We start from the raw sequence: 15,101 nt of genomic DNA, 5'->3' as shown, positions 1-15,101 counted from the left end.
GCACTGGGGCAGATGTATTAACCTGGAGAAGGCATAAGGAAGTGATAAACCAGTGATAAATAAAAGGTGATAAACGCACCAGCCAATCAGCTAATAACTATTAATTTACATTATGGTGCTGATTGGCTGGTGCGTTTATCACCTTGCATTTATCACTGGTTTATCACTTCCTTATGCCTTCTCCAGGTTAATACATCTGCCCCATTATCAGAAAAATAAAATAAAATCCAGATGCTATTCTTAACAACCTTAAAAGGAACATCTGATAAGTGACCAATCTTTTCCTTTTCTCAGATGTGCGTTTTCCGGATGATTCATGTCATCCGTTCTGTTGAGAAGATTGAAATAATTTTGCACTCCCAGAACTGTAAAGAAAATTCAGAGATGAACAGGTGAGCTCCAAGTTAATATTTAGTTTCTCAGTTTTTTGACTGGGCGATCTTGACTTGTGATTCTTGACATTGGGTCAAAAGTCACATGATGTCTTTGAATACAATCTGTCTGATAAACCACAAGCCACCATGTTTCAAAATAGCCTCTCCCAAAAGTATATTAAAAATGTGCCTCATTCACTATTACTGATTGATGTCTAGTGTTCACGCTAGGATTTTGGCAGGGCATGGCGCCTGACTGTGGGGGACACAAGCGTGTGTGCGCGGTGAAAAAGGGGCGTGGTCATTTGACGTAATAAAAGTGGGCGGTTCAGCCCACAGACGATGAAACAGTGGGCGTGGGTGGCCGGCTGCATCACTGTTGGGGGCGTGCCCAGCACCTACGGAGGTGCTGGGCTTCCCCCAAGCTCTCTCTCACAGCTTGAATGGATGTTGCGTGCATGCGCACGGCATCTTTACACGCTGGGAGGGCAGGAAGCGGGTGGCTGTTCTAGCAGGGCGCCACAGAAAGGGCAGGGCGGATTTTGCCCTTAAAAAATCGGGCAGGGCGCGGAGCCCTGCTAAAACAGCCTAGCGTGAACACTAGATGTCGTCATTATTTGTATATCTATTGTAAACTATGTAGACAAAAGTGATTGGACCCCATAATCCCCCTCAATCCCCGGTGTGCAAGCAAAATGATGTGCTCCTGTTCGTGAAGGTATAAAGCAGGTAGAGAGGGGCACTGATTAGATAATTTGCTTTCTAAATTGTTTGCCAGAAGGAGCTAACAGAGTTTGAAAGGGGGTTCATCGTAGGCTGTGCTACGTCATGTTCCCAAGGCGACACTGCACTGGTATACAGAAACTTTGGTAACTCAGATGACTGCTCTTATTCCAGATCCTAACCCCATTGATAGCCTATGGGACTATCTGGTGCAGCAGGTGTGTTATAAACTGACTTGACATTGTCGTAGTTGGTCACTGTACTTAAGGCGGAATGGCAAAACATACTTCCTACTGTTGTCCAGGAACTTGTGGACAGTTTGCCAAGAATGTTGTCTGCAGTAATCACTGCACTTGGTGGACCTACAAAGTACTGACATCAATACAGTCTTATTGATCTATTTGCTGTAAGTGTCCAATCACATTAGTCTACATAAGGGGGGGTCATTCCGAGTTGATCGTAGCTGTGCTAAATTTAGTACAGCTACGATCAGGCACTCAGACATGCGTGGGGACGCCCAGCACAGGGCTAGTCCGCCCCCGCATGTCAGTGCCGCACCCTCCTCAGAAGTGCAAAAGCATCGCACAGCGCCAATGCTCTTGCATTTCAGGAGTTACTCCCGGCCACCGCAGCTCCTGCGGCTGGCCGGGAGAACCATTTCACTGCCCCAGGTCGCAGCGGCTGCGTGTGACGTCACGCCGCAGCCCGCTGCCCCCCCCTTAACGGTCCGGCCACGCCTGCGTTGGCCGGAACGCGCCCTCTAGGCGGCGGCTTCAGGCCGCCTTCCATCCCCCTCCCGCCCAGAGGAGATCGCTAGGCAACGACTGCTGCCATGCACCGGCGCACTGCGGTGCATGCGCAGTTCTGACCCGATCGCTGCGCTGCGATAAACTGCAGCAAGCGATCGGGTCGGAATGACCCCCAATGTATTATACAGTTATTGTACACTTGGGTAAAATAGCAGCTGCCAGTGTGATTGACTGTAGCGTTTTTTGAGAACATTCAATGGATACATGAGTGACCTACTCCCAGCTACTGATTTCCATATTGACACTGAGCTCAGGTTGTGGAATGGGAAATTTGTAGAAATAGCAGCTGAGCCTTAGTGTAGTTACCTACACATTCAGTTATTTTTGTTACTCATGTCATATTAACTTTAACTCCTACAACAGGTAGGTAAAATACATCCTCTGACATATTAAGTAAATAAATAAATATATAGGGGTATATGCAATTGCGGTTGAATTCCGGGTGGAATTCGACCGTTTTTAAATTCGACACAATTCGACCGTCGAATTCCGGCAGGTGGGTGCCGGAATTCGACATATTCAATAAAAAACTAATTAGACAGTCCCACTGTCGAAAAACGGCCGAGTTGACGGATTTTTATCCGATTTTTAAAAATGGTCAAAAAACTGTAAAAAAAATGAAAAAAAATTGCGTGGGGTCCCCCCTCCTAAGCATAACCAGCCTCGGGCTCTTTGAGCCGGTCCTGGTTGCCAAAATACGGGGGGGAAAATGACAGGGGATCCCCCCGTATTTTAACAACCAGCACCGGGCTCTGCGCCTGGTCCTGGTGCATAAAATACGGGGGACAAAAAGAGTAGGGGTCCCCCGTATTTTTTGTACCAGCACCGGGCTCCACTAGCTGGACAGATAATGCCACAGCCGGGGGTCACTTTTATACAGCGCCCTGCGGCCGTGGCATTAAATACCCAACTAGTCACCCCTGGCCGGGGTACCCTGGAGGAGTGGGGACCCCTTCAATCAAGGGGTCCCCCCCCCCAGCCACCCAAGGGCCAGGGGTGAAGCCCGAGGCTGCCCCCCCATCCAAGGGCTGCGGATGGGGGGTTGATAGCCTTGTTGAAAATTTAAGAATATTGTTTTTTTGCAGAAGAACTACAAGTCCCAGCAAGCCTCCCCCGCAAGCCGGTACTTGGAGAACCACAAGTACCAGCATGCGGGGGGGAAACGGGCCCGCTGGTACCTGTAGTTCTACTGCAAAAAAAATACCCAAATAAAAACAGGACACAGACACCGTGAAAGTATAACTTTATTACATACAAGCCGACACACATACTTACCTTTGTTGACACGCCGACTCTGGCCTCGTCTCCAATGTCGACGTCCGGGGTACCTGAAAATAAAATTATACTCACCTGATCCAGTGTCCAGTTCTTTTATTATAATCCACGTACTTGGCAAAACAAAAAAAGGCATTTACCCGAACCAGACGGACTGAAAGGGGTCCCATGTTTACACATGGGACCCCTTTACCCGAATGCAGAGACCCCCCGTGACTCCTGTCACAAAAAGGTCCCTTCAGCCAATCAGGAAATGCCACTTCGTGGCACTCTCCTGATTGGCTGTATGCGCGTCTGAGCTGTCAGACGCGCATCGCACAGCCCCCTCCATTATCTTCAATGGTGGGAACTTTGCGGTCAGCGGTGAGGTCACCCGCTGCCAGCGGCTGACCGCAGGTAACCCCACTGCTGACCGCAAAGTTCCCACCATTGAAACTAATGGAGGTGCTGTGCGATGCGCTGTCTGCCAGCTCAGACGCGCATAGGGAATCAGGAGAGTGCCAGGACGAGGCGCTACCTGATTACCTGAAGGGACTCTCTGTGACAGGAGTCACAGGGGTCTCAGCATTCGGGGAAAGGGGTCCCATCATGTGTAAACATGGGACCCCTTTCAGTCCGTGTGGTGCGGGTATGCGTTTTTTTGTTTTGCCAAGTACGTGGATTACAATAAAAGAACCGGACACTGGATCAGGTGAGTATATAATTTTATTTTCAGGTACCCCTGACGTCGACAGACGGAGACGTGGCCAGAGTCGGCGTGTCAACATAGGTAAGTATGTATGTGTCTGCTTGTATGTAATAAAGTTTTACTTTCAAGGTGTGTGTGTCCTGTTTTAATTTGGGTATTTTTTTTGCAGTAGAACTACAGGTACCAGCGGGCCCGTTTCCCCCCCGCATGCTGGTACTTGTGGTTCTCCAAGTACCAGCTTGCGGGGGAGGCTTGCTGGGACTTGTAGTTCTTCTGCAAAAAACAATATTCTTTCATTTTTACACAAGGCTATCAGCCCCCCATCCGCAGCCCTTGGATGGGGGGGACAGCCTCGGGCTTCACCCCTGGCCCTTGGGTGGCTGGGGGGGGGGACCCCTTGATTGAAGGGGTCCCCACTCCTCCAGGGTACCCCGGCCAGGGGTGACTAGTTGGATATTTAATGCCACGGCCGCATGGCGCTGTATAAAAGTGTTTCCCCCGGCTGTGGCATTATCTGTCCAGCTAGTGGAGCCCGGTGCTGGTACAAAAAATACGGGGGACCCCTACGCTTTTTGTCCCCCGTATTTTTTGCACCAGGACCAGGCGCAGAGCCCGTTGCTGGTTGTTAAAATACGGGGGATCCCCTGTCATTTTTTTTTCCCCGTATTTTGGCAACCAGGACCGGCTCAAAGAGCCCGAGGCTGGTTATGCTTAGGAGGGGGGACCCCACGCATTTTTTTTTTCTGAATTTTACCCCATTCCATAAAAAAAAATATATATATATTTTTAAAAATATATATATTTTTAAAAATATATAAATAATACTTGTGCCTCCTAAATAGACAAACCAAGTACCTATTCCCTTCTAATATAAATAGATATGCTATTACCAATAAAAAAAACACTAAAAAAAACATGTTTTTAAATTTTTTTATTAGATTCCGCCAGCAAAGTGTGGCGGATTGAAAATGACAAATTTACTGTCTAAAAGTGCTGTTGTCGAATTTACAATCTTCAATTGAATATACTTTTGTCGAATTGCCGCATTTGTACCATTGCAGAAATGTCGAATTTGACAAATGTCGAATTTCAAAAAGTCAAATTTGGAAAGTCCGTTTTTTTGACGAAAAGTACTGAATTGCATTGTCGAATTTTTTTTTTTGGCGAAAATGTCCCGTTTTTCAACATTTTCAGGAATTCGACCGCAATTGCATATACCCCATAATGTATTACATAGATATATATTATGTATAGAGATATAGGAAGGGGATGCGGTCAGGATGCCGCCGGACGGAATCCCGGCGGTCGAAATACCGACGCCGGAATCCCGACCGCCACAATCCCGACATATTCTCCCTCCGTGGGTGTCCACGACACCCATAGAGGGGGAATATAATAGTGTGCCGAGCGTAGCGAGGCACCGTGCCCGCAGCGTGGCGAGCGAAGCGAGCCCGCAAGGGGCTTCGTTCCGCTCACCACCCCTGTCGGGATTGTGTGGTCGGGATTCCGGCGTCGGTATTTCGACCGCCGGGATTCCGACCGGCGGCATTTAGTACTGATCCCATAGGAAGAAAGTGTCAAACTTTTACTGAAATTTATTCCTAATGACAAGGTAGAAAAGAAATTAATTGGATATGTTCTAAATATACTTCATTTTTTACCACTTTATTTTGTATTTCTAAGCACATTACTAACTGGGCAGATGCTGGAGAGGATTGCAACAGAATTTAATCAATTGCAGTTCCATGCTGTTCAAAGTAAAGGAATGCCTCTTCTGGACAAAGTGAGACCTGTGAGTACAGTACCCAAGAAGTGATTGAATACTGTAACTGTAATTCCCAGAGTAGGTTTGGACAAGCAGTTGTTACGCCATTTAATGTTTTCATTCAATAAAGTGTCTATGATGTATTATTCCAGTTTGTATGTCAGTCTCTAATGTGATTAGTTGCTTATCATTTTTTCTGCAGCAGGATACATTGGTTTCCACAGGAAAACATCGGGGTGTAGAGTGGATCTTGATCCAGAGGCACCAACAGGCTTAGGCTGTCCCAGGATGCATTGAGGCCTCCCCTATAAACACTGCCTCTAGGCACTGAGAGCTCAATGTTGAGTTGGTGCCTGCAGCAGCAGGTCACCTAACAGGAGGGCTGCACTGGGCAGCCCTGAAAAAGCTTTCTAAGAAGATTTCTTCTCTGGGCTTTCAGCGCTGTATGTCAGGGTGACACTTTAGTGCTGCAGCTCCATCACCTCCCAAGCAGCGTTGCATACTCCCACGGCTCTGTTCCCGGTTACTTGCGGCGTAGACACTCAGGCTTAGGCACATGGTCGCAGACTGCTCTCCTGGATCGTGTGGCTGCTACGGGGGAAGAGGTAAGAGGGTCCCCTAAACGGACCCGCCATTAAATCGCGTTCCGTCCGCGACCAAGGGAGACGGGTCGCGGTGCTGGTGTGGACACGGTCACCAAGCAGGGTCCCCACTAGACCGCCAGGGCATAAGAGTACAGATCAGGTGTACTAACGCCCCATTTAATAAGGCTCTGTAGTACCGGCAGTGGAAGTCCAGCACAGGTGAACCGGCGCTTGACCTGTAGCCCTTTCCACCCGGCCTAGGGCGCCATCTCCACATAGATTTTCCGCACTGGAGCTGCCTCACACTCTCCCTCATTCCCTGACAGAGACACTGGGTGCCATCTTCTGAGCATAGCAGCTATTGGTCTCTGCGATTGCAAGGCAAGGTCTCCCTTGTAAAGCCGCCTATATACAGCTCTGTGACTTTACAAACACTTGAGTATTCTACTTGTCTTTATACAGATAGCGTTAGTTAAGAAAGAGCGTACCTGTTATAGAATATACTGTGTGAGTGTTCTGATATATACCTCAGGTCTAGGACCACGCTGATATATATATATATATATATGTAAAAAAATATATATACAGCGCCACTTGTGGGATAGATTCCAAAGCTATGTCAAACTATTTTAAAAGAGAAAAAATCTTTAAAAAACACACACAACCTTATTATAGGTGTCTGCCACCCCCTAAAAATGCAACGCTGGTGGAGCAATGCTAAAAATTGTGGAAGAAGTGGGGGATAGGGGTACCGGCGACCTGTGTTGTTTAAAAAGTATATACTAAAAAATCTTTAAATTTATGAGCCAAAAAATATAAATATAAAAATATTCAAATTTAATAAGATATTAATAAGATATAAAAGTTAATAAATAAAAGTACAAATTTTCAACAGATAAAATTATATAAATATAAGGTAGGAGATAAGACTTAGCTTAAAAAATAGGCAGGGGGTCAGTGCAGGGAACCCAACGCGTTTCGTCACATATGACTTCTTCAAAGGGTAGGGCATATATATATATATATATATATATATATATATATATATATATATGTACAGTCGGGGCCATAAATATTGGGACATCGACACAATTCTCATATTTTGGGCCCTATACACCACCACAATGGATTTGGAATGAAACAAACAAGATGTTTTCCGCTTTAATTTGAGTGTATTTACATCCAAAACAGGTGAACGGTGTAGGAATTACAATGGTTTCTATATGTGCCTCCCACTATTTAAGGGACCAAGAGTAATGGGACAAACTAAACAATCCTAAATCAAACTATCACTTTTTAATACTTTGTTGCAAATCCTTTGCAGTCAATTACAGCCTGAAGTCTGGAAGGCATAGACATCACCAGACGCTGGGTTTCATCCCTGGTGATGCTCTGCCAGGCCTCTACTGCAAATGTCTTCAGTTCCTGCTTGTTCTTGGGGCATTTTCCCTTCAGTTGTGTCTTCATCAAGTGAAATTCATGCTCAATCGGATTCAGGTCAAGTATTTGACTTGGCCATTGCATAACATTCCACTTATTTGCCTTAAAAAACTGTTTGGTTGCTCTAGCAGTATGCTTCGTGTCATTGTCCATCTGCACTGTGAAGCGCCGTCCAATGAGATCTGAAGCATTTGACTGAATATGAGCAGATAATATTGCCCGAAACACTTCAGAATTCATCCTGCTGCTTTTGTCAGCAGTCATATTATCAATAAATACAAGGGAACCAGTTCCATTGGCAGCCATGACACTATCACCACCATGCTTCACTGATGAGGTGGTGTGTTTTGGATCATGAGCGGTTCCTTTCCTTCTCCATACCCTTCTCTTCCCATCACTCTGGTACAAGTTGATCTTTGTTTCATCTGTCCATAGGATGTTGTTCCAGAACTGTAAAGGCTTTTTTAGATGTTGTTTGGCAAACTCTAATCTGGACTTCCTGTTTTTGTGGCTCACCAAGGGTTTACATCTGTGGTGAACCCTCTGTATTCACTGTTGTGAAGTCTTCTCTTGATTGTTGACTTTGACACACATACACCTACCTCCTGTGTTCTTGATCTGGGCAACTGTTGTGAAGCGGTTTTTCTTCACCAGGGAAATAATTCTTCTGTCATCCACCACAGTCGTTTCCATGGTCTTCCGGGTCTTTTGGTGTTGTTGAGCTCTCCGGTGCGTTCTTTCTTTTTAAGAATGTTCCAAACAGTTGATTTGGCCGCACCTAATGTTTTCTCTAACGTCCTAAGTGGATGCTGGGGACTCCGTCAGGACCATGGGGAATAGCGGCTCCGCAGGAGACAGGGCACAAAAATAAAGCTTTAGGATCAGGTGGTGTGCACTGGCTCCTCCCCCTATGACCCTCCTCCAAGCCTCAGTTAGGTTTTTGTGCCCGTCCGAGCAGGGTGCAATCTAGGTGGCTCTCCTAAAGAGCTGCTTAGAAAAAGTTTTTTAGGTTTTTTATTTTCAGTGAGTCCTGCTGGCAACAGGCTCACTGCATCGAGGGACTTAGGGGAGAGAATTTCAACTCACCTGCGTGCAGGATGGATTGGATTCTTAGGCTACTGGACACCATTAGCTCCAGAGGGAGTCGGAACACAGGTCTCATCCTGGGGTTCGTCCCGGAGCCGCGCCGCCGACCCCCCTTACAGATGCTGAAGATTGAAGGTCCGGAAACAGGCGGCAGAAGGCTCTTCAGTCTTCATGAAGGTAGCGCACAGCACTGCAGCTGTGCGCCATTGTTGTCACACACTTCACACCAAGCGGTCACGGAGGGTGCAGGGCGCTGCTGGGGGCGCCCTGGGCAGCAATATTTTAATACCTTATGGCAAAAGAATACATCACATATAGCCATTAAGGCTATATGTATGTATTTAACCCATGCCAGTTATCTAAAACTACGGGAGGAAAGCCCGCCGAAATAGGGGGCGGGGCTTATTCTCCTCAGCACACAGCGCCATTTTCCTGCTCAGCTCCGCTGTGAGGAAGGCTCCCAGGACTCTCCCCTGCACTGCACTACAGAAACAGGGTAAAACAGAGAGGGGGGGCATTTTTTGGCGATATATTGGATATATTTAAGCTGCTATAAGGAACAACACTTATATAAGGTTGTTCCCATATATATTATAGCGCTTGGGTGTGTGCTGGCAAACTCTCCCTCTGTCTCCCCAAAGGGCTAGTGGGGTCCTGTCTTCGATAAGAGCATTCCCTGTGTGTCTGCTGTGTGTCGGTACGTGTGTGTCGACATGTATGAGGACGATGTTGGCGTGGAGGCAGAGCAATTGCCGATAATGGTGATGTCACCCCCCAGGGAGTCGACACCGGAATGGATGGCTTTGTTTATGGAATTACGTGATAATGTCAGCACATTACAAAAATCAGTTGACGACATGAGACGGCCGGCAAACCAGTTAGTACCTGCCCAGGCGTCTCAGACACCGTCAGGGGCTGTAAAGCGCCCTTTACCTCAGTCGGTCGACACAGACCCAGACACAGACACTGAATCTAGTGTCGACGGTGATGAAACAAACATATTTTCAAGTAGGGCCACACGTTATATGATCACGGCAATGAAGGAGGCTTTGCATATCTCTGATACTGCAAGTACCACAAAAAGGGGTATTATGTGGGGGGTGAAAAAACTACCTGTAGTTTTTCCTGAATCAGAGGAATTAAATGATGTATGTGATGAAGCGTGGGTTAACCCAGATAGAAAAATGCTAATTTCAAAAAAGTTATTAGCATTATACCCTTTCCCACCAGAGGTTAGGGCGCGCTGGAAAACACCCCCTAGGGTGGATAAGGCGCTCACACGCTTATCAAAACAAGTGGCGTTACCGTCTCCTGATACGGCCGCCCTCAGGGATCCAGCGGATAGGAGACTGGAAACTACCCTAAAAAGTATATACACACATACTGGTGTTATACTGCGACCAGCCATCGCCTCAGCCTGGATGTGCAGTGCTGGGGTCGTCTGGTTGGATTCCCTGACTGAAAATATTGATACCCTGGATAGGGACAGTATTTTATTGACTATAGAGCAATTAAAGGATGCTTTCCTTTATATGCGAGATGCGCAGAGAGATATTTGCACTCTGGCATCGAGAGTAAATGCGATGTCCATATCTGCCAGAAGGAGTTTATGGACGCGACAGTGGTCAGGTGATGCGGATTCCAAACGACATATGGAAGTATTGCCGTATAAAGGGGAGGAATTATTTGGCGTCGGTCTATCGGATCTGGTGGCCACGGCAACTGCCGGGAAATCCACTTTTTTACCTCAGACCCCCTCCCAACAGAAAAAGACACCGTCTTTTCAGCCGCAGTCCTTTCGGTCCTATAAGAACAAGCGGACAAAAGGACAGTCATATCTGCCTTGGGGCAGAGGAAGGGGTAAGAGAGGGCAGCAAGCAGCCCCTGCCCAGGAACAGAAGCCCTCCCAGGGTTCTGCAAAGCCCTCAGCATGACGCTGGGGCCTTACAAGCGGACTCAGGAGCGGTGGGGGGTCGACTCAAGAATTTCAGCGCACAGTGGGCTTGCTCACAGGTGGACCCCTGGATTCTGCAGGTAGTATCTCAGGGTTACAGGTTGGAATTCGAGAAGTCTCCCCCTCGCCGGTTCCTAAAGTCTGCTTTGCCAACGTCTCCCTCAGACAGGGCGACGGTATTGGAAGCCATTCACAAGCTGTTTTCTCAGCAGGTGATAGTCAAGGTACCCCTCCTACAACAGGGAAAGGGGTATTACTCCACGCTATTTGTGGTACCGAAGCCGGACGGCTCGGTAAGACCTATTCTAAATCTGAAATCTTTGAACCTGTACATAAAAAAATTCAAGTTCAAGATGGAGTCACTCAGAGCAGTGATAGCGAATCTGGAAGAAGGGGACTTTATGGTGTCCCTGGACATAAAGGATGCTTACCTGCATGTCCCAATTTGCCCTTCACATCAAGGGTACCTCAGGTTCGTGGTGCAAAACTGTCATTATCAGTTTCAGACGCTGCCGTTTGGATTGTCCACGGCACCTCGGGTCTTTACCAAGGTAATGGCCGAAATGATGATCCTTCTACGAAGAAGAGGCGTATTAATTATCCCTTACTTGGACGATCTCCTGATAAGGGCAAGGTCCAGAGAACAGCTGGAAGACGGAGTAGCACTAACCCAACTAGTGCTGCAACAACACGGGTGGATTCTGAATTTTCCAAAATCTCAGTTGACCCCGACGACACGTCTGCTGTTCCTGGGAATGATTCTGGACACGGTTCAGAAAAAGGTGTTTCTTCCGGAGGAGAAAGCCAGGGAGTTATCCGAACTTGTCAGGAACCTCCTAAAACCAGGGACAGTGTCTGTGCATCAATGCACAAGAGTCCTGGGAAAGATGGTGGCTTCTTACGAAGCGATTCCATTCGGCAGATTCCACGCACGAACTTTTCAGTGGGATCTGCTGGACAAATGGTCCGGATCGCATCTGCAGATGCATCAGCGGATAACCTTATCGCCACGGACAAGGGTGTCTCTTCTGTGGTGGTTGCAGAGTGCTCATCTGTTAGAGGGCCGCAGATTCGGCATACAGGACTGGGTCCTGGTGACCACGGATGCCAGTCTGAGAGGCTGGGGAGCGGTCACACAGGGAAGAAACTTCCAGGGAATATGGTCAAGCCTGGAGATGTCTCTTCACATAAATATACTGGAGCTAAGAGCGATTTACAATGCTCTAAGTCTGGCAAAACCCCTGCTTCAGGGTCAGCCGGTGTTGATCCAGTCGGACAACATCACGGCAGTCGCCCACGTAAACAGACAGGGCGGCACAAGAAGCAGGACAGCAATGGCAGAAGCTGCAAGGATTCTTCGCTGGGCGGAAGATCATGTGATAGCACTGTCAGCAGTATTCATTCCGGGAGTGGACAACTGGGAAGCAGACTTCCTCAGCAGACACGATCTACACCCGGGAGAGTGGGGACTTCATCCAGAAGTCTTCCACATGATTGTGAACCGTTGGGAAAAACCAATGGTGGATATGATGGCGTCCCGCCTCAACAAAAAGCTGGACAGGTATTGCGCCAGGTCAAGAGATCCTCAGGCAATAGCTGTGGACGCTCTGGTAACACCGTGGGTGTTCCAGTCAGTGTATGTGTTCCCTCCTCTGCCTCTCATACCAAAAGTACTGAGAATTATACGGCAAAAGGGAGTAAGAACGATACTAGTGGCTCCGGATTGGCCAAGAAGAACTTGGTACCCGGAACTTCAAGAGATGCTCACGGAGGATCCGTGGCCTCTACCTCTAAGACGGGACCTGCTTCAGCAGGGACCGTGTCTATTCCAAGACTTACCGCGGCTGCGTTTGACGGCATGGCGGTTGAACGCCGAATTCTAAGGGAAAAAGGCATTCCGGAAGAGGTCATTCCTACACTGGTAAAAGCCAGGAAGGAGGTGACTGCACAACATTATCACCGCATTTGGAGAAAATATGTTGCGTGGTGTGAGGCCAGGAAGGCCCCCACGGAGGAATTTCAACTGGGTCGATTCCTACATTTCCTGCAAACAGGATTGTCTATGGGCCTCAAATTGGGGTCCATTAAGGTTCAAATTTCGGCCCTGTCGATTTTCTTCCAGAAAGAATTGGCTTCAGTTCCTGAAGTCCAGACTTTTGTAAAAGGAGTACTACATATACAGCCCCCGGTTGTGCCCCCAGTGGCACCGTGGGATCTTAATGTAGTCTTGGATTTTCTCAAATCCCATTGGTTTGAGCCGCTCAAATCGGTGGAGTTGAAGTATCTTACATGGAAAGTAACCATGCTACTGGCCCTGGCTTCAGCCAGGAGAGTATCAGAATTGGCGGCTTTATCATATAAGAGCCCATATCTGATTTTCCATACGGACAGGGCAGAACTGCGGACGCGTCCTCATTTTCTGCCTAAGGTGGTGTCAGCGTTTCACCTGAACCAGCCTATTGTGGTGCCTGCGGCTACTAACGAGTTGGAGGATTCCAAGTTGTTGGACGTGGTCCGGGCATTGAAAATATATATTTCAAGAACGGCGGGAGTCAGAAAGTCTGACTCACTGTTTATATTGTATGCACCCAACAAGATGGGTGCTCCTGCTTCTAAGCAGACGATTGCTCGTTGGATTTGTAGCACAATTCAACTTGCACATTCTGTGGCAGGCTTGCCACAACCTAAATCTGTCAAGGCCCATTCCACAAGGAAAGTGGGCCCATCCTGGGCGGCTGCCCGGGGGGTCTCGGCATTACAACTCTGCCGAGCTGCTACTTGGTCAGGGGCAAACACGTTTGCAAAATTCTACAAATTTGATACCCTGGCTGAGGAGGACCTTGAGTTCTCTCATTCGGTGCTGCAGAGTCATCCGCACTCTCCCGCCCGTTTGGGAGCTTTGGTATAATCCCCATGGTCCTGACGGAGTCCCCAACATCCACTTAGGACGTTAGAGAAAATAAGAATTTACTTACCGATAATTCTATTTCTCGTAGTCCGTAGTGGATGCTGGGCGCCCATCCCAAGTGCGGATTGTCTGCAATACTTGTACATAGTTATTGTTACAAACAAATTCGGGTTGTTATTGTTGTGAGCCGTCTGTTCAGAGGCTCCTACGTTTGTCATACTGTTAACTGGGTTCAGATCACAAGTTATACGGTGTGATTGGTGTGGCTGGTATGAGTCTTACCCGGGATTCAATATCCTTCCTTATTGTGTACGCTCGTCCGGGCACAGTATCCTAACTGAGGCTTGGAGGAGGGTCATAGGGGGAGGAGCCAGTGCACACCACCTGATCCTAAAGCTTTATTTTTGTGCCCTGTCTCCTGCGGAGCCGCTATTCCCCATGGTCCTGACGGAGTCCCCAGCATCCACTACGGACTACGAGAAATAGAATTATCGGTAAGTAAATTCTTATTTTTGCTATCTCTCTGATGGGTTTGTTTTGATTTTTCAGCCTAATAAAGGCTTGCTTCACTGATGGTGGCAGCTCTTTTGAATCTCATATTGAGAGTCGACAGCAACAGATTGCAAATGCAAATGTCACACCTGGAATCTACTCCAGACCTTTTACCTGCTTAATTGATGATGAAATAAAGAGGGAAAAGCCCACTCCTATCCATGAAATAGCTTTTGAGTTGATTATCCAAGTTTTGGTCCCTTAAAAAGTGGGAGGCACATATAGAAACCGTTATAATTCCTACACTGTTCACCTGATTTGGATGTAAATACCGTCAAATGAAAGCAGAAAGTCTGCAGTTAAGGCACATCTTGTTTGTTTCGTTTCAAATCCATTGTGGTGGTGTATAGAGCCCAAAATATGAGAATTGTGTCTATATGGACCTGACTGTATCTACTAGCTCAGTGCAGCTTTATTGTGATAATTTCTGCATTGCATATGACTGTGTGCTTGTACTGTATCTGCTGTGTGATTTCACTCTGTGTTTCCCAGATAGAACTGTCACTATATTCTGTACCCTAAGAGGCTAGGTGCGTCTCGGTCTGCTAATATAGTGCTTCATAGTATTTATCCAATACGTATATTCTACTGTGTACTGTCAAATAATACCGGATTTAAGAAAGTTCCAACAATAGGAAGACTAAAGCTCTCACCAGTCCTGGAGGATGACCCGCACCAAGATAGGAGTCATTTCTATATATAATCAATAATGGGGGTACCTTCTGTAAATGTGTTAGAATAACCCAATATTGGCCCTCATTCCGAGTTGTTCGCTCACTAGCTGCTTTTAGTAGCATTGCACACGCTAAGCCGCCGCCCTCTGGGAGTGTATCTTAGCATAGCAGAATTGCGAGCGAAAGATTAGCAGATTTGCGAATAGAAAATTCTTAGCAGTTTCTGAATAACTCCAGACTTACTCCTACATTGCGATCAGTTCAGTCAG

The 15,101-nt window shown here is 47.3% G+C and overlaps 1 protein-coding gene across 3 annotated transcripts in view; it reads left to right on the top strand.

The window, feature by feature from the left end:
- The window catches only part of COG2 (component of oligomeric golgi complex 2), a 199,487-nt gene that overhangs the window by 34,850 nt on the left and 149,536 nt on the right, over nucleotides 1–15,101 (top strand). For all 3 annotated transcript variants that reach the window (XM_063917580.1, XM_063917579.1, XM_063917582.1), the window contains exons 5-6: nucleotides 295–392; nucleotides 5,553–5,661. In XM_063917580.1, the coding sequence (XP_063773650.1) occupies nucleotides 295–392; nucleotides 5,553–5,661 (207 nt within the window). The remainder of the gene's footprint in view (nucleotides 1–294; nucleotides 393–5,552; nucleotides 5,662–15,101) is intronic.

The sequence above is a fragment of the Pseudophryne corroboree genome, chromosome 4, assembly GCF_028390025.1.
Source record: "Pseudophryne corroboree isolate aPseCor3 chromosome 4, aPseCor3.hap2, whole genome shotgun sequence".
In the NCBI taxonomy this organism is placed as follows: Eukaryota; Metazoa; Chordata; class Amphibia; order Anura; family Myobatrachidae; genus Pseudophryne; species Pseudophryne corroboree.
Note: the sequence above shows the minus strand (reverse complement) of the source record. Positions and strands in the feature narration are given on the sequence as shown.